Source organism: Falco punctatus (assembly GCF_963210335.1).
Source record: "Falco punctatus genome assembly, chromosome: 16".
NCBI classification, from domain to species: domain Eukaryota; kingdom Metazoa; phylum Chordata; class Aves; order Falconiformes; family Falconidae; genus Falco; species Falco punctatus.
Genome location: NC_137596.1, coordinates 7,685,161 through 7,712,602, shown reverse-complemented (window position 1 = coordinate 7,712,602; position 27,442 = coordinate 7,685,161). Strand labels below are relative to the sequence as shown.

Genomic DNA, 27,442 nt, shown 5'->3' with positions numbered 1-27,442 from the left:
GCTAGGCCCCCATCGACCCCCATGACCCCAAAGCAGCACGTAGCCTCATGCTCACAACTCTCTAGGCAGCCTTTTGGGAAGACAAAGAGGAGCACCCCCAGAATGGGGCCACGTGGCCAGAAACTGAGTGGCCCACACCACCCCAGGCTCCCGCCACCCACGCTACCATTGCGCTGTATCCTACGCAACCACCCACAGACCCCTAGGAATTCACATCCCTGAGCAAGGTGGACCCCTGATGTGGCCTGCACCCATCCGACTGGCACCCGTGCACCCACAGCCCTCATCTCCCAGCAGCAAACCCCCCCTGTCTTGCACTTGTCCTGATTTCTGCTCAAAGGAACAGCCTTGTCCCAGTGCCCCAGGATCCTGCCGCACCCAGCCACTGCCCCACAGCACACCACCGGGCCTGACCCACATGGCAGACAAACCCCCGCAGCCTTTCCTGGGGTCACACACACTTACGCTTCCTCCTAATAGGCCCCACTGAGATGATCTGCTCCTTGGGCTCCTCAGCAAACGCGCTGGCCATCCTCGTGTGCTGAGGGCAGTTCTACGCGGGGATAAATGCCGCCTCCATCACTCTTGGCCCCTGCCTGGGCCCCCTCCAGCTCCCGAAGGAGCCCTGTGACCAGGCTCAGAGAGCACGGGTCCCAAGGCGATCTGCCCGTGGCGGGGCTCTCCTCCCAGTGCCTAGAGGGACATGAGACCCTCCTGGCCTCACCCCTAGGGCTACATCTCCGGCTGCCTCTCTGATGCTGGGTCATCCGGGCTCGCCGCCCTCTGCCAGAGCCCTGCAAAGCGAGCGACCCATCCCTCAGCACTTGTCCCACTTACTATTTTGCAGGAGTATTTCTCTGAATCGCAGAGCGAGACGGCGCAGTGGAGGTGAACTTCATCATAATCCCCGATGAACTTGAAGACGGTGACGTGGAAACGACATGTCAATGACACCCCGTTCTCCTCTATGCCGATGGTGTTGTCCTTCATGTTTTGGCACCTGCACAAGGCACAGATGCTTGGCCTGGCCCTCCCATAACTGGGACCCTCCCTTGAGGGGTGCCACTCACCCCATCCCCATAAAGCCCCTCACCCCAACGTGGCACACTTAGATCCGACTGTGCCCGCCTCCTCTGACAAGGGCATCGTGCCCTGCCTCTGTAGCACGACCTTTCTCTGGCACTTCTGACTTTGTTGTACTCCTGCTTCCCAAAATACCCCTGTCTCCTACAGATGCCCCAACACCCATGGCACCAGTGACGTGAGGAAGGCCACTTCTCTCCACAGCTGGGACTTTGTCACATGTGGGGCCACTGACTACCTCTGTGCTAAGTGAACTGACTCCTGCACTAACGCAAGCTACTCTGTTCCCCACCCTTTCCAGATCTTGGTCAACTGTCTCATTGACCAAAAGGCTCCCCCCTCCAACTGATGCCATCACCCCTTCCAGCACCCTCCTGAACAGATGAAAACCAACAGGGCATGCTGGGCCACCTGGCCCTGTGGTCGCTCACCCTCCCTCGATGATGAAGTAGCGCAGCTTGTCGTTGCTGTCCCGTGAGGGTGTCGCATAGCACTTGTTCAGCATCAGGATCAAGTGGTTGGAATCAGCCCCGACCACAAAGACCCCCACGTAGAGCACATCTCGGGTGGTGAGCACCACCTCGCCCTGCCGGTAAGGGTGCTTGTAGGATGAGTTCTTGTACAGGGCCATCTTGGTCGTGAAGCTCCCTTCCTGCGTCGGCACCGTCAGGTTAATCACGCTAATGATGACAAAAACATAATGGCTCAGACAGAGGAAAGGCTCCAAACCCACAGCTCAGCACCTTGTTTCAGACCCTCACCACCTCACCCTCCGCCCATGCGCTCCTGAGCCCATGTGATGGGAGAGGCTGCGCAGCTCGTCCTGGTTCCTACCTGAGCATTGGCCGCACGACTGAATCCAGGGAGATCTTGATGTCCAGCTCGTAGGCACAGGAAAACTCCACGTTGATGGTCCGGTCCCGGGTGATGATGTTGCCTGTGTTGTTTGCACTCTCAATCCACACCGTGTTCTTGTACACTATGTGTGTGCTGTTCGACTGCAGAAGGGACACAGTGTGTTGCTCGAGACCGGCCGTCTGTATTCCCCTGCTCCTTACACCTTGGCCCCTAAACAAGCTGCGTGACACTGAGGGCGCTGCTGCCTCTGCTGCCTTTGACCAGAAAGGGGGCAGTATGGCAGGGCCAGGAACCGCTAGGCTTACTCTACAAGACTCGCCTCTGTTTTCCCCAGCCCCCACCCCATGAAAGCACCTCCTGAGCATTGCTTGCACTGATGCACAACCCTGCCCTTACCCCAGTGTTGAGCAGGCTGCTGTGGAGAAGGACTGTTGGCTGGCATGAAGCCTCAATGTCCCCCATGCCAACAAGTTCCTTGCACACGTAACAGCTCAGAATACACAGACTGCTCTCAGCCTCCCAACTATTCCTCTGTCTCCTCCTGCATCTCTGGACTGGGATGCCAGTCAGTAAGGTGAAGGTGTCCACTGCACTGAATGACCATGCACACTACAAAGCCCATCCATGACCTACTGCCCAAGTGGAAGGTGCCCCAGTTGACAGTCAGAGCTATGTGCATGTCCCAGGTACCAGCTGATTCTTGGGTCCCTGTCACTCCATCATGCTGCCTGCCAAAGGCACACTCCCCCTGCCTCCTCCACCCTCAAGTTCGCATGAATGAGAAGACACTCAAGACGAACAGCCTGGCCTCCACTCCCAGCCCCGTGTACCCTGGGCCCAGCTCACCTGCACCACATTGCCACAGTTGCCTTTGGTGTTGTTGATCTGGAAAGAGATGAAGTCCTCCCCTTCGATGCCGGGGCAGTGACGGTCATTGACCCGCACCCCCTCGCGCTCAAAGCCCAGCTGGAACAGCTTGCACTTGGAAATGGACACCTCCATTTGGGCAGCTTTGCAGGTCACCTCTGCATCAATGATGTCATGGGTGGCTAGAGAAGACAGAACAGCGTCAGGTCACCACAAATGGCACCACAGGCCCAGGCTGCCGGCTCCCCTCCCCAGCAGCAGAAATGGGCTGGAATCATCTCCTGCAGCATACCCTGCCCACCCGACATCCCTACTGCTCAAAGTGCTCCCAAGCCACAGATGCCTATAACATGCACTCCAGAAAACCTGCTCCTGTCCTGAACCGCACACAGTCGTGAAACCCCATCTCAGTTGAGGTCCCAGCCCTTGGCACCTCCTTCCCCGAGCTCCAGTGGTATGACAGACTAACATGTGCCCATGCCGCTTGGTGCCAGGACCAAAGACTCACTGTTCCCATAGGGTGGTGGCTCGATGCACCCACACAGCTCCCCGCCGTTGTCCAGCTCGCAGCTGCGGTTGGGGCAGTCAGCGCCCACGCAGGGATCTTCCACCACTCCTGCTAAACAGCACAAGACGGAGCACAAACACGATCTTTACCCTCGGACCATGGGGTGGGTGCCTCTGACTGTCATGGGCCACTCCCACCCCAGTGGTCCCTCTCCCACTGGATCCGGTCCCGGCGAGACACAGCTCCCCTTGACCTGGACAGCCCCCAGCTCTCTTACAGCAATTCTCCTTCTCGATCCACTCAGTGCCCAGGATGCCGAAGGTGCGGCAGGCCTCGCCATAGGCAGCCAGTGAGCCACACAGCTGGACCTTCTTGTGATTGTAGCAGCCATCCAGAAAGCAGGACTCGTAAAAGGGCAGGGGGTCCAGGAGGCCGTAGCAGGGCTGGAAGAAGCCTTTCATGTCTGTCAACTTCAGGCAGTAGCTGTCGCTCTGCAGCTCCTGGATCTGGACGTTGTCGCAGGAAGCGGCGTACTGTGAGTACTGCAGCTCGTTGCAGCTGTGGGCACCGGACATGTCGCGGGGGCTCCCATCACAGCTGGCCCCACCCCCACTCCCGCCCAGCAGGGAAGGGCTGTCCAACCGCTCACCTCTTCTGCATGCCATTGGTCTTCCAGCTCTGCGCCAGCACCACACTGCTGACCGCCGGCTTCCCCCGCAGCGTTGCATAGTCATCTGTCTGGTCGCCATTGAAGTTGCCGCAGAGGCCGCACACCTTGTTTTGCAGCCGCTCCCCAATGACAATTTTGATGACATTGAAGCCATTGTAGCGGATCTGGATGTCGGGGCTGGAGTCAATGACCAGGAAACCCTCCTGGCTGAAGATCTTTGTGGAAAGCCCCGTGACAAAGGGGATGCTTACGTGGCTGCCGTTCACCTGGCGCAGGAGGGGACATGAGGCTGACATCCCTCCTCTGCCTATGGACGCAAGCGTGAGCCGTCCGCAAACAGTTCCATGACTGCCTCCCACTATCCCAGCCGTGAAAACACACCACCTTGTATTTGGCCGGAACCGGCATACCCTCCTCCTTCCAGCCTGATGGATTGCTCTGAGCATACCACCTCCCTTAAATGCCTGCTGTAAATGCAGCTGCGCCGCAGAGGGAACCCTACTCACATGTAGAGGCTCTAGCCTGGATCTCATCATTCACCAGGAAAGGCCACAGACGGTGTCCTTCAGAGACTGAGCAACACCACAGCGACAGCCTGCCCTCTGCTCAAAAGCACAGCTTGGCCTGTACCACCGAGGGGAAAGGGTACACGACTATAAACCCCCAGGCTACAGACAGCCTCGACTCCTGCTGGCCCTTTTGTCCTGGATGGCATCCCTCCACAAAGCCCAACAGATGACATCCTTCACCCATAGACCTGCCTGGGTGGGGATGCAAGCCACTGACAGCACCTTCCATGGCCCTCGCAGAGACTGTTGCGCAGCCCTGACACCATCTCCTCTGCCTGGGAGCTGGTTGAGACCTTACCTTGACAGTATTCCTGTCAGTGATGAGAATCTGCTCCTCGTTGATGTAGAAGTACACGGGGGAGATGACAGTGAGATTGGGCGACGACCACTTGTCAAAATTTATGATGAGCTGGAAGGAGAAGTCAGGCAGCTTCTGGCAGATGGTGGAGAGGACGAAGGCACAGTTGGCAGGGAAGCGGAGGAAGGCCCCGTCGAAGGTGCGGAAGACGCCGCCGCCTGCTGCCAGGCAGAAGGAGCTCCTGGTGCTGAAGCAGCCACGGACGCCGTTGCGCAGGGCGCACTCCTCGTCCGACTTGCAGTGCCGTGGGTCACACTGGATGAGGTTGCGCCGGAAGCAGCGGCACCGGCGGGTGCAGTCCCCATTCCAGAAGAGCTGCTTGGGCTGAAAGAGGGACCCATCACCAGCCAGCAGGGCCAGGAACCCCTGCCCTACCCTCTGCGGACGCTTGGGCCAAGGTTTATGCCCCTCTGCCACGTGGTGAGCAAGAGCAGGCAACAAGGACAGAGGAAAAGGCGCAAAGAACATGCTTGCAGCTTGCACCTACCTTGCAACATCTCTGCTACCCACAGGCAGGAGGCAGCTGCATGTTTCCACTGACACCACAACCTCCCTTGCCTCTTGTACACGCACAAAATACACAGCGTGCTAAATAGATCCTTGATCTCTTTCTCAAGCCCTGCTGGCCACCCCCCATCCTGCTTGGGTCCCCATACGACAGTACGCCAATACTGGCCCCTTATGGGTGCAGGGCTTGGCAAAGACACCTTGTGCAAAACAGTTTTACCAGCACAAAATACAACCCACTACAATACAAGCAATGCCACCGGTACAACACCCTGCCGAATCAAACTCCCAAGTAACATCCAATAGCTACAAATAAGTATTTCATGTGAAACAGTAAACCTGTCTTGTGTGGAATACCTGGAACAATGTGATCATACAGTGCTGGACTTTGGCACTCATCAAAGCCAGTCTTCCCAGTCACCACCCTTTTCTCCTCCCTCCTCTGTCTGCTTCTGCTTGATGCAAAACCACTACACTTCAGAGCAATCCCCAAGCATGGCCATGGACTGGCAGACACACGTGATGCTGATGAAGGAGAGGACCTGTCCCTCCAGCCCTGCAGAGTGCTCTTTCTGACTTAGGCTATAAGCCCAGCAAACGGACCCAGCATGACACGTGGTACTGGCCTGGCCGGACTGCTATCCCTGCTCAGGTCACAAGACTCTGCCCAGAAATACCAGGAAGAAGGTGGCAGAAAGCCCTGAGAGAAGGATGTGAGCAACGTACCTCGTAGTATTTGCCATCGGAATAGCAGCCGCAGTTGTGGGGAAGGATGCAGCTCTTGCCGTTGAGGACGTACCCAGGGTCACACTGGCATCCCTCCATGCAGTAGTGGCTGCAGTCACTCTTCAGCCGGATGGCAGCGCATCGGGGCTGGCACAGGGACACGCAGCTCTCATAGTGGCTGTTGGGCGGACAGCTGACGGCTGCGATGTCACCAGCGGACAGAATGGATACAGATCAGCTCTCCGAACAAAACCAACCCGGCATGGGGCCATAATCCCTGCTGCTGGTGTCCCCAGGCTGCTAACTCCCCTGAAGATAGTTAACATGGACCACATTGCCCAGAGAGGGACCCAGAGCTCCCGGGCACACAACTGAAGGGAAAAGGCACCCTCCATTCCTCCATCCTACACCACTTGCCAGCTTCCTAGTCCAAGCTGAGCAACACTTCTCCATTACTCACCACTCTCTCTGAGCTGCTGCACACCAGTTCCCCTGAGACCCCTTTCCCCATGCTCTCTGCTCTCCCGCAAACAAGCCTGCTCACTGAGAGCAGACTAATATTGCCCCGTAGGAAGGATATTGTGCTGGCCCTGGGGCCTTTCAGGCAGCATACGGAGCCTCCAGGCTCTCTGTGTGGGGACACATTCCAGGAGAATCACATTCTTTTTGCTGGGCTGTTCGAGAGTGAAGCCTGCAAGGTGCCTGAGGCCACTTCTCCCCATGCCCTTCTGGGGACCATTTCAGATCTGGTGTGCGGGGTGCTGGTCAGCAGCCTTGCTACCCCTGCTCTGTGACAGCAGTGCCTTCTGAGCCATGGGTTTACTCGTTAGAAGGAAGAATGACATAAATTTAATTTTCAGTCTTGTTAGCAAAGACAATTACTTCCCATCTGATTTGCCAGATAGATTGGCTGCCAGAGAGGCTTGCGGCTCCCATCCTCAGGAGTCTAATTGAACATCGCATCATAATCTTATTGACAAGAGCATGCGGCTTCATTAGAGCAAACACATACTCCTGGCTTTGAAGCTGGCTAATATAATTCCTGTTTAACAATGGAGGGATGGCTGACACCTTCTGAACTTGAGGATTCCCCCTTTCCATCCCTGCTCCTGCTATACTGCACAGAGTTTGTAACAACTCCAAGAGAGCGTAGCACCCCAGGCCTGATCCCACACCTCTGCCTCACGCAGAAAGCGTAGGAGGGACCGGCTGCCCGGCTGTCAGCCTCCCCTTCCCCAGTCTGCAGATAGGTTGGTCTGGTGTGCTCGCCAGTGGCTATGGGTGCACCCACTGTGCTACTTTACCTCGCCGCTCTGTCGACTGCCCCCTTATCTGGCAGGCAAAGAGGGGACCCCCGGGGCCATCCCCAGGCGCTGACTGCAGGGACCCGGGACATTTTTGGGTCAATGGTCCACACGTAGCTGGCACCTGCTGGTGCTCCATATGGTGCTCTGCTACCTCTCTACAGGCTGAGCTCCAGCAAGTGCTACAGCTACAGGGGCAACACCAGAAAGCACCTCTAGAGAAGAAGGACCCTGACGCAGGGTGGCACTTACAGCATGAGGTGAAGTTCCTCCAGCCGGTAATGGCAATGCCTTGTGTCTGGCATGTGCTGGCGTAATTCTGCAGCCAGCTGCAGGCTGTTTGCATGGCTCCCCCATCAACACAGGTGTCAAAGAGGCAGTTCTTGTAGAAGAAGCTGGGGCTGATCTTGCTGTGGCATTTAGCAAAGACGCCGCTTTGGCTTGGGATGAGGCTGCAGAGCTGTTGGGGTTTCCAAAAGCCTTCCACCTTCCCGCAAGCAGGGCAACGGTCACCACAGCCCACACGGCAGAATGCATCCCGCTTCGCCCAGCTCTGGACAAATTCAGCGATGCTGGCAGCTGGCACACCGCCTGCTGCTGTCAGATCATCCTCAGGGTTGCCATTGTAGCGGCCACAGAGGCCGTAGGTCAGGTTCTGGAAGCTGCGTGGGACGGTGACAGAGAGGAAGGTCTTCCAATCGTACACCACCTTCAGCCCAAAGTCGGTCTCAACCACAATGTGAAAGCCAAAGGCAAAGATGTTCACTTTGCCCTGGCCCAGCTTCAGGGGCAGGTAGAGACGCTCATCATTGATCTGCAGGGAAGGAAACACGACGCATCATGAGTAGGAATGATGATCAGAGCTGCCACAAGAGGACACGTATGAGGGCAGCTTGGCACTCCCAGAGCAAGGTCCTCACTAACCTCACCTCTACATCCAAAACAAAGCAGCCACAACAGAAGCTCCCTCCAAAAACTGTGCCTGGCAGCACCCTACAGACAAGCCCAAGCATATGCACTTCCTGACCCCCGGAAAATCTTGCAAGCCCTAAGGCCTCATGGCTAGAGAATCGCTCTGCATTTGGGAGCCACAGCAGGGGAAAATAACCACAGTTCTCGTGGCCCTGCACTCACCAGCACAGTATATTTGTAAGCACGGTGGATGACAATGTTGTAATTGAAGACCTCTACTTCAACTTGTTTCACCCACAGGGCCAGAGAGGTGTCCCGATCCTCATTCTTGGCTGTAACAGTGAACGCTGGGAAAGTGTCGGAGCGCTCTGCCCTCGGTCGGGCGATCGTGGTGCACAGGACCAATGCGCAGCTGCTCTGGAAGTCGAAAGAGTAGCCATCAAAAGTCAGGTAGTGCCCATAGCCGGAGATGATGCAGGAGGCATCAGTGCGGACATGACAGTAGTAAAGGCCGTTCTCCTCCAGGCAGTACTCATCATCCTTGCAGGAGACATTCTCACAATACACGCTGTTGTCGGAGCCATTGCAGTAGCAGAGGAAGTGGCAGGCGATGTCCATCCAAAAGGTCTGGTTGGTGGCCAGCTGGCGCCCCTCGAAATTGCAGCCGCACTCACTGCGGGGAACGCAGCGGGTGCCACGGAGAGCAAAGCCCTCATTGCACTGGCAGCCCTCTGCACAGGTGTCGGCGCAGACAGGGCCGGTGGCCAGGGTCTCGCAGGTCTCCACGCAGCTCATGCACTCCTCAAAATGGCTGTTCTCCGGGCAGATGAGAGCTGCGGGGCCGACAAACATGGAACGTGAGCTCCTAGCTCCAGCAGCCCCAGGGCAGCACCGGGTGGGGAAACAGGCAAAAGGTGGGAATGGGGAGAGTGGTGGCTGATTCAGGGGAACAAAAAGCAAGAGGGGAAATGGTCCCAGCACCTTGCCACCCACTGGCTCTTCCCCTCCCCTTTGCAACCCCTTCTCCTCCCAGCCATCACCCTCCTCACATCACAGCCCTGTCCTGCCACATGCTGAGCAACACCTTCTTCTGCTCTTTTGGAGGGTACAAGGCCAGGGCTCCTGAACGGATGCCTCCCTCAAACCTCTGTGGTGGAGATGGGGGCTGCCTCCCCACCATGTACTTCCACGCTGGGCATTTTTCACATTCATTTCTGAACTATGAAAGTTTTCCCATCAACGGCAAGTTTACAGTGACAGCTAAAATCAAGCGTTATTCAAACTATCCTCTGGTGGTGGTGTATAGCACTGTAAGAACCATCTGCAGCTCTGGAATGCTCCTACACTGCATCATAAAACTTCTCATGCCTCCTGAAATGCCACCCTGAAATCACTTCACTGGGAAATCTGTCTCTGCTGGCTAGAAACTACTGTCAGTACACGCAGCAGCGCTGCCTGGCCTTCGGGCTCATGAGACGCTGCATTCCTACCACAGTTCCCCTTTCCCTTCTGTATGCTACCCAGTAGCACGCTTCATACGTGCTGGCTCTGCTCATGGTAGAAGGCTCTACTGGGCATAGCTCTTCCAATGGCAAAGCTGACCTTAGGTTGACCAGTAGAGAAGAGAGTAGGAAAACTGCCCCAGACTGCCAGCGTTTAGGTACCTCTGCCCCTACCTCTTCATATGACCTTGAACATCTAATGCTGCCGTTAGTGCTGTTGGGTCAGGGCCTCCCTCCCAAGGAGCCCTTCTGCTATTGAGTGCATTCCAGCTCCACCACAGAGGAGCGCCCTGTGGGTAAGGGGTACCTACTGGAGACGAGAGAGGAGATGGTGGGGAAGAGAGCCCATAATTTTGGGCATCCCATAAGAAAAGCCACTCTACCTCTGTACACCCACAAGCTCCCAACAAAAAGACTTTGCCTGAGGGCAATGGTGTCTAATGTCCCCTTCTCCATGTACTCCCATGTACTTAAAAACTTTGGCAGACTCACGACAAAAGCTGTGGCTCCTCCACTGGCCAATGTCCACCTCGGCATTCTTGCAGGCACTGGCATAGCGTGCCACCGAGTCACACAGCTCCGACAAGTTGCCCCCACTATGGCACAGACGGAAGAGGCACGTCCTGTAGTAGGCTGAGACATTGACCACGCTGTGGCACTCCAGGAAGGAGCTGTTGGTGGGGTCGTTGATGATGCCGCAGTTGGAGCGGCTCCTGTACGACTTCAGCAGCTCTGAGTCATTATTGCAAGCCTTGAGGAGGTCCCCGCACTCCCCATTGCAGATCTCATCAAACGTGGTCCAGCTCTCCAGGAAGAGCTCCAGGTTGTCCGTACACTTGCCTTTGGGCAAGCAGAACTCATCACTGGCGTTGCCATTGAAAAAGCCACACAGGCCCCCAGTGCAGTTGAAGTAGGTGGTGGAGAGGCGGATCTCTAGGAGGCCTGAGTCATAGTAGCCGATAGCCAGGAGCCCCTCCAACTCCATCATGGTGCCGTTGTCACTACGGTAAATTTCCAGGCGGCCAGAAGGGTGGAAATAGGGCAGCTCCACATCATAACCATTCACCTACATTCAGTAACAAGCAGATCAAGATGCTTCAGGGAGGGTGACACAACTTTGAATGATCGTTCCCAGCTGCTGGTCGCACTGCGCTGGGTACGCTAAACACTCCCTGACCCAGACCCACCCTCCAAGGCCCAGAGCCTCCTTTGACTGAAGGCATACAGCTATTTCCTTGCTTTTTGCCCCATCGAGGTTGTCTTTCCAGGGGAAAAACAAGTTATGGGAGACAACCACAATGTCAGGAAAGCCTCCAGAGCTGACTCTCTCTTCGCAGGTACCTAAAGGGCCTCCACACAGCAATGGCCCACGCAGGCTGCCTGCGAGTGCCACCAGGGTGCCTGAGGCCCTGACCTGGAGGAATGATTCAGAGCCACAGACCCACGAGCCCTTCTCCAAAGTGACACTGGATCACACCACCAGCCACCACCTCCCACCGCAGCCCTGGGGTGGGCCGCCCTGATGGAAGCACCTTTACCTTGATCTCTGACAGGCTGGTGCCTCCAATCTTCACCTCTTGGCCAACTGCCTGGATCCGCACGACACGTGGTCCATTGGGAGCGGATCCGGGTTTCTTTTGGCTGATGTCCACCTCGATGAAGTCTGGTCTCTCTGGACAGGTTTTGAGCAGCGTGTAGGAGTGCTCCAGTGGATAGGGGAAGGTGACACCATCAAATGTCTGCAGCACCTGGTTCTGCCCCACCAAACACAGGCTCTCTCGCTTGGGGTAGCAGCCCCGGTAGCCATTCTCAATGGAGCAGACCTCTCCTTCGGGACAGGTGGTATTAAAGCACCTGGCCTCCCCGCCATCCTCACACTGGCACTCCACCGTGCAGTCTGCTACTGCCCAGAAAGACTCCCCGATGGCATAGTACCGGCCATCCACATCGCAGCCGCACTTCTGGACAGGGACGCAGCGGTCCATGCTGAGGACATGGCCCTCGTTGCACTCGCAGCCCTCGATGCATGGGGATGTGCAGGCAAGCGGGGCCGTGAGGTCCGAACATGTGGCGGGGCAGCTGCTGGCACACACCGAGTAGTGGCTGAGCTCTGGGCACTGCACGGCTGTCACTGTGGGAGCAGAGGGGAGACAAACAACAGGAGGACTGTATTACGCCATGGTTCAGGGCCAGTTGCCTCTTTCCCATTGACCTATAACAGAGACAACACAAAGTGACCTGGGAGCCTCACTTGATGGTAGAATTGGTGCCTGCGTTTCCTTCCAGCACCTCCCTGGCCATTCCTCTCATGCTTCTCCAAAACAGTCCCAGAGCCACCCACAGCTATTTAATGCCACAAGCAAGGAGGGCGGGCCGAGAAGCATGCTGCTGGCCAGTCCCCATTCCGGTCCAGCCTCCATCTCTCATTGTGGTGGCTAACCATCTGCAGAGCAATGTGGAGCTCATGCCTCATGCCTGATTTGTGCCATCCTTTTGCTGGCACAAGAGTCTGATGCCGCAGAGAGGAGGGACTGATCGGCTCCTGCCCAACTCCATTGCCTTGGACAACTCCCTCCCCTGGATTTCTGCCCCCTCATCTCATGCACTGCTGGACACATGGGCAGACCCCTGAAATCGCTCCCCTTCCAGAGGGGAAGGCTGCCAGCACACACATGTGAACACTTACTGCATCCCGTCTGGGTGCGCCACTCTCCCACCGAGATGCCCAGGGCCTGGCACACTGCGGCGTATGCCTGGATGGCTTGGCACAGGCTGGTGCCATTATCCCGTTTGCTGCAGAGGTCATAGACACAGCTGTGGACGAAGGCAGTGGGGTCCACAACGGCACTGCACTCCCACAGCGGCCCACTGCTCTTGTTGATGAAACCACAGTATTCGGAGGTGAAATAGAGAGACTCGGTGGCAGTGTCGCAGAGGCTGCAGTTGTCCCAGCAGCCAGCTGAGCATTTTCGCTCAGGGTGCGGCACTCGCCAGCTCTCGCCCAGGTCCGGCACGGACACGGCCAAACTCCCGTCTGAGCGGAGGGTATCGTCCTCGGGGTCCTTATTGTAATTCCCACACAGACCGCATGTGGCATTGATGTACGTGCCCGGAACAGAGATGGAGGCATAGTGTTGTCCATCGTAGGTCACCAGCAGGCCAAAGTCAGTCTCCAGGGCTGTAGATAAGCCACTTTGGTAGACTTTTATTGTGCCCAGTTCCAGAGAGATGGGTAGGGACACCACCAAGTCATCCACCTGTGGGAACAACACCAGATGAATGACCTGGCACATGAAATAGCAGAGGAGTCATACCAGGACACAGACAGGAGCTGTACATCCCTGTTATGGGGTCTTAGCATTAGGGACATGCACAGAAGGACAGCCATTGGTAAGCCACAGGCATTTTCCTCCATGCCTGTTACCTGTGCCCATTCCCTGAGGGACACCTGGAGCCCAGAAGTGCCATCTCACGCTCTCCAGGCTGCCATTGCAGCCACAACCTCAGAGGATTCTACCCAGCAAGTTTTCCCCTTTCAGTAGGGCTCTTACCTTTGCTTTCCCAAAGCTGCCCTTAGGGAGGACAATCTTGTGTGAGTAGACCTCCACAAAAATATCCCTCAGCCAGGAGACGGAGGAGCCGCCTCGGTTTTCATTCTTGGCCTCCACGTTGAAGTAGGGCAGCTGGGAGTCTGGCCAGCACTGCCTGGCAAGGAGGTAGGAGCAGGAACCCTGGAAGTGAAAGAGGAAGCCATCGAAGGTGTGGTAATGTGGATCTCCAAACACCACGCAGGTGCTGCTTTCCACCGGCACGCACTGGAAGAACTTGGTCTTCAGCTCGCACGCTTCAAAGGGGCCACAAGCCACCTCCTGGCAGAAGATCTCATTGTTGAAATCCAGGCAGCGGCACTTGGTGGTGCAGTTGGCATTGTCCCAGAAGATCTCCCCTTGACGGAGAAACTGTCCTAGAAAGACAGAAAGAGAAAAACCCATGCTACGTCACTTCTCTAAACAGAGAAACATGCATTAACTGCACCACATCAGTCCTTGGAGGGGTCTGCTGGCCCTGTGACTGAGACTGCCACCTGATACGAGGCTTCTCGGCCGCCTTCTTTGCTCAGACTCCCGGCAAGAGCCACTCAGCAAAGCACTGCAATCACAAGCTTCGTTTTCAATGTACAGTGTGTCCCCTTCAAGTCCTACCCATGCCACAAGTCCCTGGGATGGTGTGAGCACTGCCACGAATCCAGGGTCAGTGCTGCACTGTGCAGGCTGGCTAACTTGAAGGCTATTCCTTCCATTTCGGACACCCACCACCCATGTTTTGCTTCAGTATCTCAGTACACAAGAGCCATTTTTGCGGTTTTCTTAAAGGGAAACTCCACTGGTAAAGGTCATGGCTTTTGGAGGTCATTTCCAGCATTGTTGCTGTACTTGTGCAGTCCTTCGTCTTTGTTGCCATCTCCATAATTCCTCCATTCATATTTGCCGGTTGAAGAATGACTCTGCCATCAGTGGCCCAGAAGCAATTCACTCCCATTCAGAAAGTGCTCATAGTAGTTATGAAACCAAAGAGCTGTTGATAAGTAACTTCCACACCATACACCAGTGACGATGGAAAACGAAGAGTGATCACACAGCAATAGACTGAGCAGACTTGTTACACGGCGGTACTATAAAGGGAGGCAGGTTTGCCTGGTGAGAGACGTGAGAGGCAGAGAGAAGATGGGAGAACAAGGGTGGCAAATACCCGTGAGAGTTTCCCTCTCCTCCATATGGCCATCTTTCACACTTCTCATGCGCGTGGCTTCCGCCGTGTGCGCTGCCTGAATTTACCTCTCCTAAACTTTTTGTTCTCTTCCCTGCCTCCTACAAAAAAAGCTATTTTCTGCTTCCCTGCAACAACATCTCCTCTTAGCAAGACCCACTAGTGAGGGCTCCCACACCACCTGTCCTGGTGAGGGGGATTTGAGCAAATGAGTGCCATTAGGTGTGGTGAGCCTCCAGTGCCTTGTGCTGCATCTCTCCTCCCATGGCGGGCAACTGGCTGTCCACCATGAAACGCAGATCCAGTGGCAGGATCTAGCCACACTGCCCTTGTCATATGCAAAGCTGAGACTGGCTGTCAGCCCCTTTGCAAAGTCCAGCCTTTCTCCCTGGGGTCAGTAGCCAAAGTGGCTGGAGCAGTAGGACCTGAAAGCTTCGCTGAGGCTACAAGAGCCTCGGAGTCTCATGGGCCTTCTTTGGTAAAGTCCTAAACCAGGACATAAAGAAGCCGCATGCCTCACCGCATGGTGACATCTCCAGTGTCCGTCAGCAAGTGACGATCCTCTCTTGCTAGAAAGACCCCTGGAGCACAGTGGAGGCTCCTGACAGTTTTATTTGTCAAATGGCAATGCAATAATCTCTCTACAGCAGAATCCAGGCACAGTCGCTGTTGCATCTATTAATAATTTTATATGCCCACGCTGTCAGTGACACCTGCACAGACACTGTAACTAGTGCAGGGACGTGGCATTTGTCCTGCCCAGAAAATCTGCTATTCCTCCTGCAGAAACAAGGGGAATGGGACCACACCATCAGCTTTCCTACTCTGGGAGCAAGAGGAAGTTGCTGTCCCCAAGTCTTTCCCATTGCCACCATCAGCATCACAGAAAAAGAATTGAGATTGACTTTGGGTTAGGGTTCTCCTTCTGGGCTAAAGAAATGGAGGCTTACAGCAACACCAAGGTACCAAAATCCCAGGAAAGGAAAAAAAAAAAAAAGAAACTAGCACCTATGACATTTTTGTTCACTGGTGGTTGAAAGCAACACTGAGAACACAGAAGACTTTCAAGTATTTATGGACCCTTCTCAGTTTTCTCAGAGCTACCAAGTCAGGTCTCATCCTCACTGAGAATTTGCTGCAAACACACCTTGTGTGCTGGGTCTGGCCAGCTGTGAGTGTGCCAACACCCAGGCCATGCCAGCCAAGACAAAGGCCAAATAACGGCTGACAATGGCTCCTTCACATACACTGCCGAGGATGTTCTCCCATCAAACAAGACGTGGCCATGCTGACACAAATGACAAAGCTCTCTGTCCACTCTTCAAGGCATTAGCCTTTTGCTGTGGGCAGACTGATGACTATTGCTGGAAGTCGAGTGATGACTTTGCACGGCATGCAGCAACTTGGAGATGTGCATGGGACCCCATCCCTGCTCGCATGTTTCTGTCCCTGCAGCTGCAGTTCAAGGGGATGCCTTGGCAAAACCACAAATCACTCAGCAGCCCAGAGCAGACGGGCAGCTCTCCACCAGCATCCCCACAGTGTTACCTTTTGCTACGCTGCACCCCAAAACTTGAACAAAAGCAATGCCATTTCCCCCTTACCTCTCAGGCTGCAACCATTGGCTGGATCTATTTCCCTGCCATCTATTTTGAAAGCCCAGCGCCCTGGAACATTAACATTGGTTGTTTCTTCAATATTGACAATGTCAGGAGTTCTGGAGCCTGGGATGCTAAAGAAGTTGGTGACATTTCCACCATTGAAGCCAGCCTAAAAGACAGAGAGAGCAAATTTCACCACACAACTTTGCTACAGGAAAGCAGTGCTGTATTTCTGTGCTTCTCTGTCCCCCACAGTAACTCCTGAGTGTATCTTCTTTAATTTTAAAGTCTCTTTTCAGGGATTTCAGTTTTTAGGTAGTTTGGATATCAGTGAAAAGCTCAACAAGTACTACAAGCAGTATGGAAGTATATTTACAGATTTATGTACATATATATACATATATATGTACGTACATACATTGAGATCTATGGGTATATGTATTGCATGGCCAAGATAAAGTAAGGAGGAGACAGAGGGAGGCTCCCCTTACGCAGGGAACCTCACCCCCCTCAGGCAGATGGACTGGCTGTGGCAAGGCTGCTGACATCAAATTTTGGAGCGCTTGTCCCACTGTGCCCTGCAGTGGGCTTACAAGTCCAGTGCTGGGGATGTTGAGGGACCGAGTGGCGTAAGTGAGCATGGATACACTGGGAAAGCTACAGGCAGCCATCTGAGAGCTCAACAGAGATGGGGATATGGGAACAAGAGCCTCACCTGGGCCATCACCCCACCAAGACCAGTTAGGGGGTCCCCTCCGCTGGCTGTCCCTGTGGTCCAGCTGATTTCATGGTAGTTAAATATGGCAAAAGATGACACTCCGTCTGTGATTAGGACAGCTTGGAAAGTGTTTACCTGTTGAAAACCATGAGCACATTCACAAGGTGACACTGCTTTTCCCACGCTGCTTGCCTGCCCTTCTGTCATGTTCGCCTCTGGCCCAGTGAGATGCAGGAGCCTCCCAGTGAAGAGCGGCAGAAGCCGAATGAGACCTGAGATGGGCTCACACCCACCGCCACAACTCCACCAGCCCCCATCCCCACCACCACCTCCACCTGTGAGGATGAGAAGACCATCTCCAATCTGATCTGGCACCAATAGATGGCAGCATGAGAACAAGCTCACAGGGAAAAAGCAATCGGCAGGATTCGGATCGTTACGACCTGTTTGTTACCTTCCATTACCCTATCTTAGCTTTATTCCTCGCTGCATTGTCTTACCCGGTTCCCTTCCACATTCGTACCCTACAATACTGTTAACGGTGGATTACATCCAAGTCAGCCATGTATATTATGCTCTTTGCTTGGCTGCCAAATCCCATTGCTACCTGCTAAATCTGCTGCTCGTGTTCTTCCTTTCACTTGAAATGACTCTGCATTTCCAGCCCCCCAAACTCCGGGTACATTCACACAACTGCCAGCCTGGGCCCCGGGCGGCAAGGGCGAGCTTTGTCAGCTGGCGAGGGTGGCATAGCCCTGAGCTCTTCCCTTCATGGTTGCACAGAAAGACAGAAGGGGCCTGTCCCCTTGAGATATCCCCTCTACCCATGCAGATCCAGCAGCAGAGGTCATCACTGGGAACTAAAAGCCCATCGCTTCTTTCAGGTTTCTATGTTTTCCTGTCCTTCCCATCCCTGCCCATCCTAGACTGCTCTGTGCCAGGACCATGTCACAGTGAACAACTGCTCCTCCTGCCTCTGAGCGAGCAGGATTTTAGTAGGGGACAAAGTATGGGCTGCCCCCTTTTTAATTATTCAAGGGGAATATTAGGAGTCCCAGCTACCTGGGCACTGCAAACTGTGAAGGAAACTACAGCCACAGAAACAATTACCAGGCGATATGGAAAGCACATCGATTGAACCATCTCATGCTAGGAAGTGTTAGGGCTTACCCTGCCAGCAGCCCCTGAGAACTGCAAGTGGAGAGAGAGAACTGCAGCTGCGCTGCTCCACATTAACAACAGGGCACACATGCTGCTGGAGGAAGGGAAGATGCCAGAACCGAGGGGCTGGAGATCACTTTGCACCACTTTACATTCCCTTACAGCAAACCCACTAGTTTGATTATTGGCACCGAGGTGAGCACACACTCCAGAAGATTGAGGCAACCCCAGGGCTGCACTCACTACTTGCAAGCCACCAGGGATGTCACCTCCAAGGCATATTAGTCTGCCATGAGAAATCTTGGAAACGGAGGTGAGGCAGCCTGCATGAGCTGTCAGGGAGAGTGAGAGATGGGGGCAGAGCTGCCTCACAGGAGCTGCAAAAGGCACAGTTCACACCAGGGCAAGTGGGAGAGCTAGCTAATGGGAAAGCACCATTTCCACTCCTGCATCCATCCTTTCCCTGGGATTCTGCCTCCTACATCTGGTTTCCTCTTCACCACCTTGACACACTTGCTCATCTTTGCCAAGTCTTTTCCCATGGCCATGAGATCAGAAGGCACTAACACATAAAGACAATTTCACTTTGATAGTGCAACAACAGCTCTTCGATGGAGCAACAAAGCCCGCTCCGGCCAGCTGCTTCTTGGAGGGTGGCAGGAGCTGAGCCGGTACCAGGAGGTGTAAGACGGTTGGCACTCCTCGTTAGAGCACTTACACGAACCCCAAACATCTCCTTGTTTGGTGCTCACGGCCAAACATGCATCAAGCACCCTAGCTGTCTAACAAGGCTTTCAGAAACTGAACCTGTTTGCTTGGGTGTCATTGAGGGACAGTAACCACAGGCCACATTCACAACATATTTCTGCAGCTTTTCTGCATTGCGATGAATTTCTTGCTTAAGTTGCGTCGTGCTGTTCTGCGTGCCAACCTGGAGCCCTGGCCGCTATTGAACAGGAAGGCTGCTCTATAACAAAATAAATTGCATTGTGTTGCAAATGTAATTCTTCAGGCAATACACGAATCTCTATATTGCTTGCTGTCTGCAAATATATATATATATGTATTTTTCTTCCTGCAAGTGCTGCCAGGACTGGCAAAAAATATGCATTAAATCTCAAACCTCTCTAACAAATGGAAAAGAGCTGAACTGTTTATCAGAGCCAACTCCTCGAGACAGAAGAAGCCAGATTTTGGCACTCACAGTACACAGCCTAATCCTAAACAAGCCTTTCCTCAAACATCTAGCAGGGATCCCTCACTTGTTTCCCGTGCTCCGAGCTGCATGGGCCCTACCAGCAATGCATGAGCGACCCCGGCATGGACCTACCAACATCAGCCGCAGTCACAGCTCACATATTAACCAAATATTTAAAAGCTGCTCATGCTCTGAAAAACATCACACTGCCATCTCCATCCTCTGAGATATGACTCACACATTTATGGAAATGGAGCTACCGTGGCAGAGTCACTAGCATGACTCTCTGGTCAGCCTGGATCAGTCTCTCCGTGCAGGCAGATCAGCTGTCATCACAGAAATGCTGTCAATATTCCCCTTGGTTTTCCCCTTTGTATCTCAATGTCCACACAGGATTTCAGAGCAACTGTTCAACCCTTTTCTATGAGATGCCTTCACCGCCCTCTTGGATGCGTGCTGCAGAGAGTGTTTCAGCCTCTGCCACAGAAAAAGCCATCACAATTTGAAAGGAACAGGTTCTTTTGCCAAATAAATACAAATTAAAACTCCCATTTTGTCTTTCTTGTCTCCAACTCCTCAGAGAGTGGATTACTTCCAAAACTTAATTTACTGCAGATTTCTGCTCATTTTCTGCTGGAGCAGCCCTCCCTTCTTGCAGAAGCAAGGAGCAAGTAACAACCTTAGCTTTGTTTCAAAGCTGCCGTGGCCTCACAAGGTGAGCTTGAGGTGTAAAAACGGAGCAGACTTGCACTGAATCTTGGGTGGACATGAGCGGTGGGGAGAGAAGGGTGAACTCCAGCCTCAAGAGGATGACCAAGGAAAAGAATGGAGCACAGAGCAGGATATTATGGCTGGCCGGCCAGCCCACCCCACAGCCTGTTCTTCCCATCGCCCCTCATGCTCTCCTTCCCCTGTGTTGGGAAGCCCTGCTCCCTCTGCCCCAGGGCTGAGTGCGGGGCCAGTTTATCCTGATCCCCTGCAGCGGACAGACCTGATCCAGCGCGGGGGGCTGCCTGCCAGTCCCACTTCAGGACAGGACGCAAGCACGCGTACGCTTTGGCATGTCTCTTGTTCCCTGCTGCACCCCTGGGCACCGCTCACCATGTCACAGCCTCGGGAGGGGCCTGCCCTGCGTGCACGCCTCGAGCACACGTGCCCTGGCACACTCGGGTGCTGCACACACCGTGGGGCTGCTCTCGGCACCGGGCAGCTGCGACTGGGTGCTCTGGGTCTCACCCGACACCCTGGCCCCATGACAATGTGCCTTCAGACCGAGTCACTCCTTATGAACCGATGGGTCAGGAACAAGTGGAAGCCTTGAGTGGTTTATATCATGACAGCTACTGTTCAATGCCAAAACTTCAGCTCCTTTAATAAAGGCCTTTCTTCCGAGGTGCCTGTAGCCCCCTGCACAAATAGCTCCATTTTGTCGTTGTGGAAGCACAGCCAAAGTGGAGGTTGCATATCACAGTACAGAGGAAAAATGAAATCTACATTTCTATCTAACAAAAAATAACTATACTACGATCAAGCCAAAACCTCCTAACTGGTGTCAAAGCCTTTTTTAGGTTCGCTGCCTACAAACACCGAAGAGGCAATGCTTTCCCTGGAGATCAGAGAGCAGGGAGCAAGGCTCATGCAGGCTCTCACAGGAGAGAATGGAAGGACCATGGTGTTCCTCTGCCCAAAAGGGAACTGAGGAGCAGGAACACAAAGCTGCCCACTCAATTTTACACACAAAGGCCAGGACAGTTACATATATACAGACATGCATTCAGTCAAGCACCACCCATCAAGAAGCACAGCTGGTGGCACTTACCGGAGTTGTGCTGCTTCCTCCATAGAAAGTGACTTCCTCCCAGGTGACGATGAAAATCCAGATGGCGGAGAAAGAGGACATGTCTTTGAAGTGCTTGCGGATGTCTTTGGAGGCTCTCCTCAGCAGCTCGGGGTCTGTGCTCTCCCTGTAGTAGATTTCTCCCCGGATGCCATTGTGCACATCTGCCCAGAAGGGCGCGACGAAGGCCCGGCCGTCCGTCAGGGGGAAGGCCTCTGGCGTGAACTGGCTGACAAGCGCGTTGAAGGAAATCACGCCATTGTTGTTGACCTGCACAAGGAGACCCGCTTTCGCTTGAGCAAACCTTTGCAGGTAGCAGAAAGCTGCTGGTTTATCAGAAAATGGGGGATGAGCGACTTCTGCCAGAAGGCAGCTTCTATACTGACAGCTGGTGAGAGCCTGACCCTCTAGGCAGAGATTCAACTTCATCCTGCTAGTGGTGGCCAAAGGCTGAGTGCAGGAAGCCCCAAGCAGGACAAACCCTTGAAAAGTCTGCAAAACAGGGCTTCTGCAGGTCAGCAGAGGAGAAGCACCCTCCAGAGTGGGATGGCACTCAGCTCGGCTGGGAACCTGCCTTGGGGCCTCGGGATTTCTCAGCCTTTGAAGAGCAGCTCCGCAGCACTGAGACCCAGCCGTATGACACGGGTGGCTGCATGGCTTGAGGGCTCCGGGGAAAAAGAGCTAAAGCATCGGGCCCAGTGCTTTCGGGTTTGTCATCTGCAGCACACCCAGGGGCTCCCCAAGAGCAGCGTGACACATGGTGCCATGGGCAGCCTCCCCAGAGTCTGCTGAGGATGCTCCCCAAAACAATTATTTTTGCAAAGCCTGGAGAACAACTGCTGTCCCAGACGCTGAAATCTCCCACCACACAGAGGTCTGAAACCCCCTCGGGGTTACTGCTTTCCCAGTATTGCTGTGTACAAATAGGAGCTGGTCAGGCAGGGGAACGACTGAGCCTTTGCCTCTTCTGAGCCTGTAGGGCTGGCAGGTTTATATCGTACTTTGGATCAGGCATACACACAGAGACTGGCTCGCCACAAAACGCGGACGCACTGGGGATCTGGCATAGTGAGGCCCCCATCTAAGGCACTGTTTCGATGCACCCAGGTGAACCCTCTCTCAGCCCAGCCTGGAGGAATCAATGTCCCCTGCCAGGCTTTCGCTGTGCTGTCATCTGAGAGTGGCAGCAGCCAGTCCTTGTCTTGGGCACCTACATATGGGTCCAAACCATTGCCCTTTTTTTTTCCCTGCAGGTCCCTGCATGTTCTTGTTTCTTGTCATGTAACAGGAATAATGTTCCTTGTGTCAAGACCTTAGCTTTGCTGTACCATTTAATCACCTACAAAGAAAATTTATTGCCTTTTATATTCCTTCCCCACGAACATTAGCCCATTAAATATACCTTTGACTTTCTTAATCATAAAACCTATCAGTTCATGAAATCTAAGAACTTGTCAGGTAGGTGCTAATAAATCTTCCAATTCCTGATGATGGCGAGAGCGCATTTAAAATGCAGCCACTAATGGCAAGGAAAAGAATAAAGGTAAGGTCTGCTTCTCCACTTACATAAATGCTTCTGTATGGGGCTCCAAAAAAGATGAATGGGACAGAGATCTTGATCTCAGGAGAGCTTCCATCATCAACTTTAGGCGTTTTTGTGTCATTCTGCCAGAATGGATACAGACTTGCCATGACGTGAGCTGGAAGGAGAGGGAGAAGAGAGTCCTTATGGCAATGTCAGGACTTCAGAGAGGCCACAGGGTTGCCTGTCCCCAAATGCTGACTGACCTCCTGCGAAGAGCTAATTAGCTGCCTTGCCCTCCCCTCCTTTGCCGGTGCGGACATGCTGGTGATGCTGAAGGTCTGCTGGCCACCAGCCTGTGCCTAAGCCAGGCCAGGCTTCGGGCTGGGGGCGAAACTCTGTGCTGTGCACTTGAGGTGGCAACCTAACAGTGATAGCCAGACTGGTACTTGGCCACAGTGCCATATTCTGCATCACAGCCGCTGAGGAAAACAGCGCCAAAATCCAGCATTGCCAGCAGCCAAAGGTTGTCTCAAGCCACGGCAGGGATGCCAGCTCTGGGACAGGGTCATCAGAGAGCATCATCCAAAGGTTACTTAGGGCAACAGCAAAGTGACCACAAGATGTGCACGCAGCTTGCAACTGCACATTTTACTTTCCACGTGATCACTTCATAACACCAATGCCTTGGCTTCACATCAGGAGAACAAGGACAACAGGTCCATCCCCTCCTGCTCCAGGATGGGCAGGACATGCTGTTTCAGATGGTGAGGTGCTCAGGTGCCTGGAGACCAAAAAGCACCAAGACCAACCCGCAGAGCCACGTTCCTGGCAGCAGCCACCTTGCTCCTGCCGGCATGGCAGAGCTGTCCTGGGTGCCATGGACAGCCCTCCACGCCGGACCCCCAGTGCTCCTGGTGCTGGGTTACAGCTCAAGGGGCCACAACTGCACCAATGTTTCCTGGCAAAATTAGGTTTCTTGCTAAAATGCACTGCTGATGAACATAACTGTCTCTTCTAAAAATATTTCAGAAGATGGTTTTGACATGTTTCCACCAGACTACAATCTACCAGCTTGAGTCACAAGTGGGCACTTCTGGCCCTAGGGCACATGTCCTTTCCCCTTACAACCCCTGCCAGATCGCTGCTGTCATCTCACACCCTGTTTCTTCCAGTTAGCTACCGGTGTGGTTCCTCACAGAGAAAATGGAAATTTTGCTGGGTTTTCCTCCCCCTCCTCCCCTCTTTGATGTAGAAAAGCAGCACCCTGTCCCTGCGACATTCAATCTTGGCTGACATGAGCCACCAGGCTCTGAACAATCCCGGCTCTGTTCACCTGGATTCAGGACATGCTTTTATTTCCTAGGCACTATCCCGTGCTGTTCAGGGGCCTCCAGCTGAGGACAGCTTGCTCTGTGCTCTGCCGTGAGGGATGCAGGAGGGGCTCTCGGTGCTGCCCGGCCTGGGGAATGCTCTCTCCTAGCTACCCGGAGGATGCTCCCTGCCTGAAACTGCCTGGGAGTAAGGAAAGTCACCATCTGACCCTTCTTCACAGGCGTAACTGGTCCAGCTTTCCTTGGGGAAGAGGAGACAAGGGAAAGCCTGGCCTAACCCACAGGCATCCTGACTTTCTAAGACACATGCACGTGGCCTGAACGGCCAAGCTGCAAGCCTGGTTTTACAGATATATCCAAAAGGCTGCAGCAAAACTCCTGGCTGCCAGGCAGTAAAACAAGTTGTTGCTCAGCTGTTAGCACCTGATGAGTTATTACAGCTGAGGCATAGCTATGACACACAGATTTTACTGATTTTTTAAACAGGAAACTCGGCAGAAACTTCTCGATGCCAGCCTCTCCAGCACTGCTAGTGCGACACCGGCATAACTTTGCATGCATCACCTCATCCAGCCAAGCAGCCCAGTGGGCCCCACTGATCACGGGTTTTGCCCTGGTGGCATTTCCTGTGGGTGAACTGGTGGCCTCACTTCCCACACGAGGAAAGAGAGCCACAGCTTTCGCCTGAGCTGCCCTCAGCCTGGTGGCGACTTAGCAGCTGACCAGGGAAACGGCTTCTAGACTCCCCAGCTCCAGGTTCCCTTGCTAGAGGTCCTAAGCTGGCCACACATCTAGTACCAGCCACGCGGTGCAGATCTGCCATGTTACCACACTACAGAGGCTTTTCCTGCCCATACCAGCTCTGCTTGCCCATCTTCAAATTGAAACAAGACAAAGATTAATATCTGCATGAGACGAGCTGCTCCCGTGCTTTTCAACATCATAGAAACCCATGGCTTGGAAGGGGTCCCCAGCTGCCGGCTGGTCTCATCTCCTGCCCCAAGCAGGGCTGACCCCATGGTCAGAGCAGGTTGCTCGTGGCCTCACCCAGCCCAGATGTGAACACCACCTCTTCACAAAACACAACGCGCCACGAGAAATGGGGTGCGAGTGCAGGGAGAAGTTCCTGCTACAGGCTGCAGCCCTGTGACCGCCCTGCAGCACCTCCACATCTGCTGTCGGATGTCCTCCGCGAGCATAGGAGGAACCTCACTACCCACAAACCGTGACAGTTCGCTACTGCTCACCCACTTTACCCCTTACTGGACATAGATAGGCTGGTCAGCCTGCTCAGCAGTCCTAACACCAGAAATTTTTCAAACTCCAATTTCATAGCAACTGGCCAGACCATCACAACCTCTGGAATCACAACCCATGCACGCACACACAGCCTATAAATGATACATATGCACACATATGTAAAATGCTCATCAAACTCCACAGTCGCTGTGGCCTGTATATCCCGCTGGCTTTGCCAGCTTTGTATTCAGCACGCTGTGCCAGCTCCTCATTTGGTGGAAACTGTCATCACTTCATTGCTCTCAGTGAAGCGAGGGCCATTTGTGCAGGCTGCCAATCCATCTCCCATGACACAAGCTGTCACTTGTGCAAAGCTGGCACCATGCTTCCCCACGAAGGCACACAAATCTCCCCACGTAGTGCTCACCCTTAAAATCAGTGGTCCTTCCCTCACCATGGGAAACACAAAGTTCACCCTGGTTCTTCTCCTTGCTCCAGCCAAGGGGCTGGGTGTGTTTTCCAAGCCCTCTGTACTTCTGGGGCCTCCGAGCACAGCGCTGCTGCGAGGTGACCACCTTCCCAGCACAGCTCCCAGCACCTGAGTGGGAGATACTCACCTCGCTGTCGCGCAGTTATCACCAAAAGGGCCACCCAGGTTCCGAGAAACGATCGCTTGTTCATCCTACAGGAAAGAGAGAAACCCGGACATGCGTCACATTGGTAGGAAACCGCATCCTTGAGCAAACCTCGGGTGATCCCGAGTGCCATCGCTTCCCAAAGTGCCTGACTGCTGCTGACACGTGGATGCTGCAGAGATGGAGGTCCCTCACCTGCCAGGCAGACCCCAAATGCCTACTCCATAAAGTGGTGTGCTGAGACTTCCCAGGTGATAACAGCAAATTGCCCTGCCAGTATTGTCAAAGTAAGCCCATAACCACACAGAAGAGCTGCTGCTAATTTCAAGCAGTGTTTGGGAGTTTTAAACAGCCCGTTCTCTGTGGGCTGTTTATTCTCCTGATAGTTAAAAAGCAATTCCTCCCTGATCCGCTTAGTACGAGGGTGGACACTTCTGCCTGACTTCAAGGGGAACAGCTTCGCGCTGCTCCAAACGTGAGAGCTGATGCAGAGCTGCGGTGTGCTTTCACAGCTAAGGGGCTTCAGACACTGCTTGGACTAATCCTTTTGCTGGCTGCTAACACAATTGCTTACCATTTTTGACAAGTGTGGAAGAAGCACAAGCATTAACACAGCTGGGCAACTCCTTGCTGTACAGGAATCAGTGACAGAGAGAGAAGCAGATACGGGGCTGGGAAAATGAAAGCGAAATCCTGCACCAGCTGTAATTCCTTCTGCGCCTAATGCAATTTGTTACTCATTATTAATCCAATAGAAAATATTGCTTAAACAACTGCTTTGATTTCTTCACCTGTCGCTTCTGTTCATTACACACAGGCACAGCTACGTAGAGCTCCCAGGAAGGTATCGTGTGCTCCCAGCAGGTATGCGCCCGCCGGAAAAGTACACCATCAGCTTCAGATGCAAACTGTATCTACGCATTAGGTACAGCCCTAATTTCAATACCAGCTTCTCTACCTTCTCAGCTTTATACATCCCACGCATTTCAGCTGTGTGGACACACCCAGCATCTCTTTATGTGCTCCCTACAGATGTGTTTCTGTAGCATATGGTGATCAAGAGATCCAACTCCTTCTAAGTACGCCCACACACATACATAACGCATAGAGCACAGGACTACAGCAGGGAATATGCCATTGTCTGTCCCACATCACTTCCACTTGATTCCCATTACTGGGAGCTCGGAAAGCGTGAAACAAGGTGGAAGGAAAGTTTCTCCCTGCTTCACTGCTCCTCGGTGTGCCACTCGCATCAACGCTGGCCACAGCCTGCTGCCAGCAATTGCGTTCTGTGCTGAGAAAAATTCATTCCACCAAGGAAGTTTTCCCACATTGTCTGTCTCAGAAAGATGAAAGGAGGATGACAGAGTTTTATACAGATCGTAAATCTGAGTCACTGTGGATTCATTAGAGAGACCAGGCAGACAATGACTAGTGGAGACTATGGCAGTCAAAGAACAAGAGGGAGACCAGCACCGCTTGAGAAACATGACAGACAAAGAATACGTTACTTGGCATATCACACTCAAAATTACAGTTTTTTAGGTATGGAAAAAAAAATTACCA

General features: G+C 53.7%; 1 protein-coding gene across 13 annotated transcripts in view; it reads right to left on the bottom strand.

Moving 5' to 3' along the window:
- Positions 1 to 27,442, bottom strand: part of TECTA (tectorin alpha) — a 38,272-nt gene that overhangs the window by 6,263 nt on the left and 4,567 nt on the right. For 4 of the 13 annotated variants that reach the window (XM_080366393.1, XM_080366395.1, XM_080366394.1 and 1 more), the window contains 21 exons: positions 25,859 to 25,923; positions 22,713 to 22,846; positions 21,129 to 21,416; positions 16,948 to 17,085; positions 16,236 to 16,401; positions 13,416 to 13,828; positions 12,551 to 13,121; positions 11,403 to 11,995; positions 10,357 to 10,930; positions 8,585 to 9,195; positions 7,703 to 8,264; positions 6,147 to 6,346; positions 4,854 to 5,237; positions 3,966 to 4,252; positions 3,594 to 3,874; positions 3,317 to 3,427; positions 2,788 to 2,990; positions 1,918 to 2,081; positions 1,515 to 1,763; positions 838 to 1,000; positions 466 to 553 (listed from right to left, as the gene is read on the bottom strand). In XM_080366393.1, coding sequence (XP_080222519.1) covers positions 466 to 553; positions 838 to 1,000; positions 1,515 to 1,763; positions 1,918 to 2,081; positions 2,788 to 2,990; positions 3,317 to 3,427; positions 3,594 to 3,874; positions 3,966 to 4,252; positions 4,854 to 5,237; positions 6,147 to 6,346; positions 7,703 to 8,264; positions 8,585 to 9,195; positions 10,357 to 10,930; positions 11,403 to 11,995; positions 12,551 to 13,121; positions 13,416 to 13,828; positions 16,236 to 16,401; positions 16,948 to 17,085; positions 21,129 to 21,416; positions 22,713 to 22,846; positions 25,859 to 25,922 — 6,244 coding nt within the window. In that variant the 5' untranslated portion in view covers position 25,923. The other 9 variants (XR_013923972.1, XM_080366389.1, XM_080366398.1 and 6 more) reach the window with 6 other exon arrangements.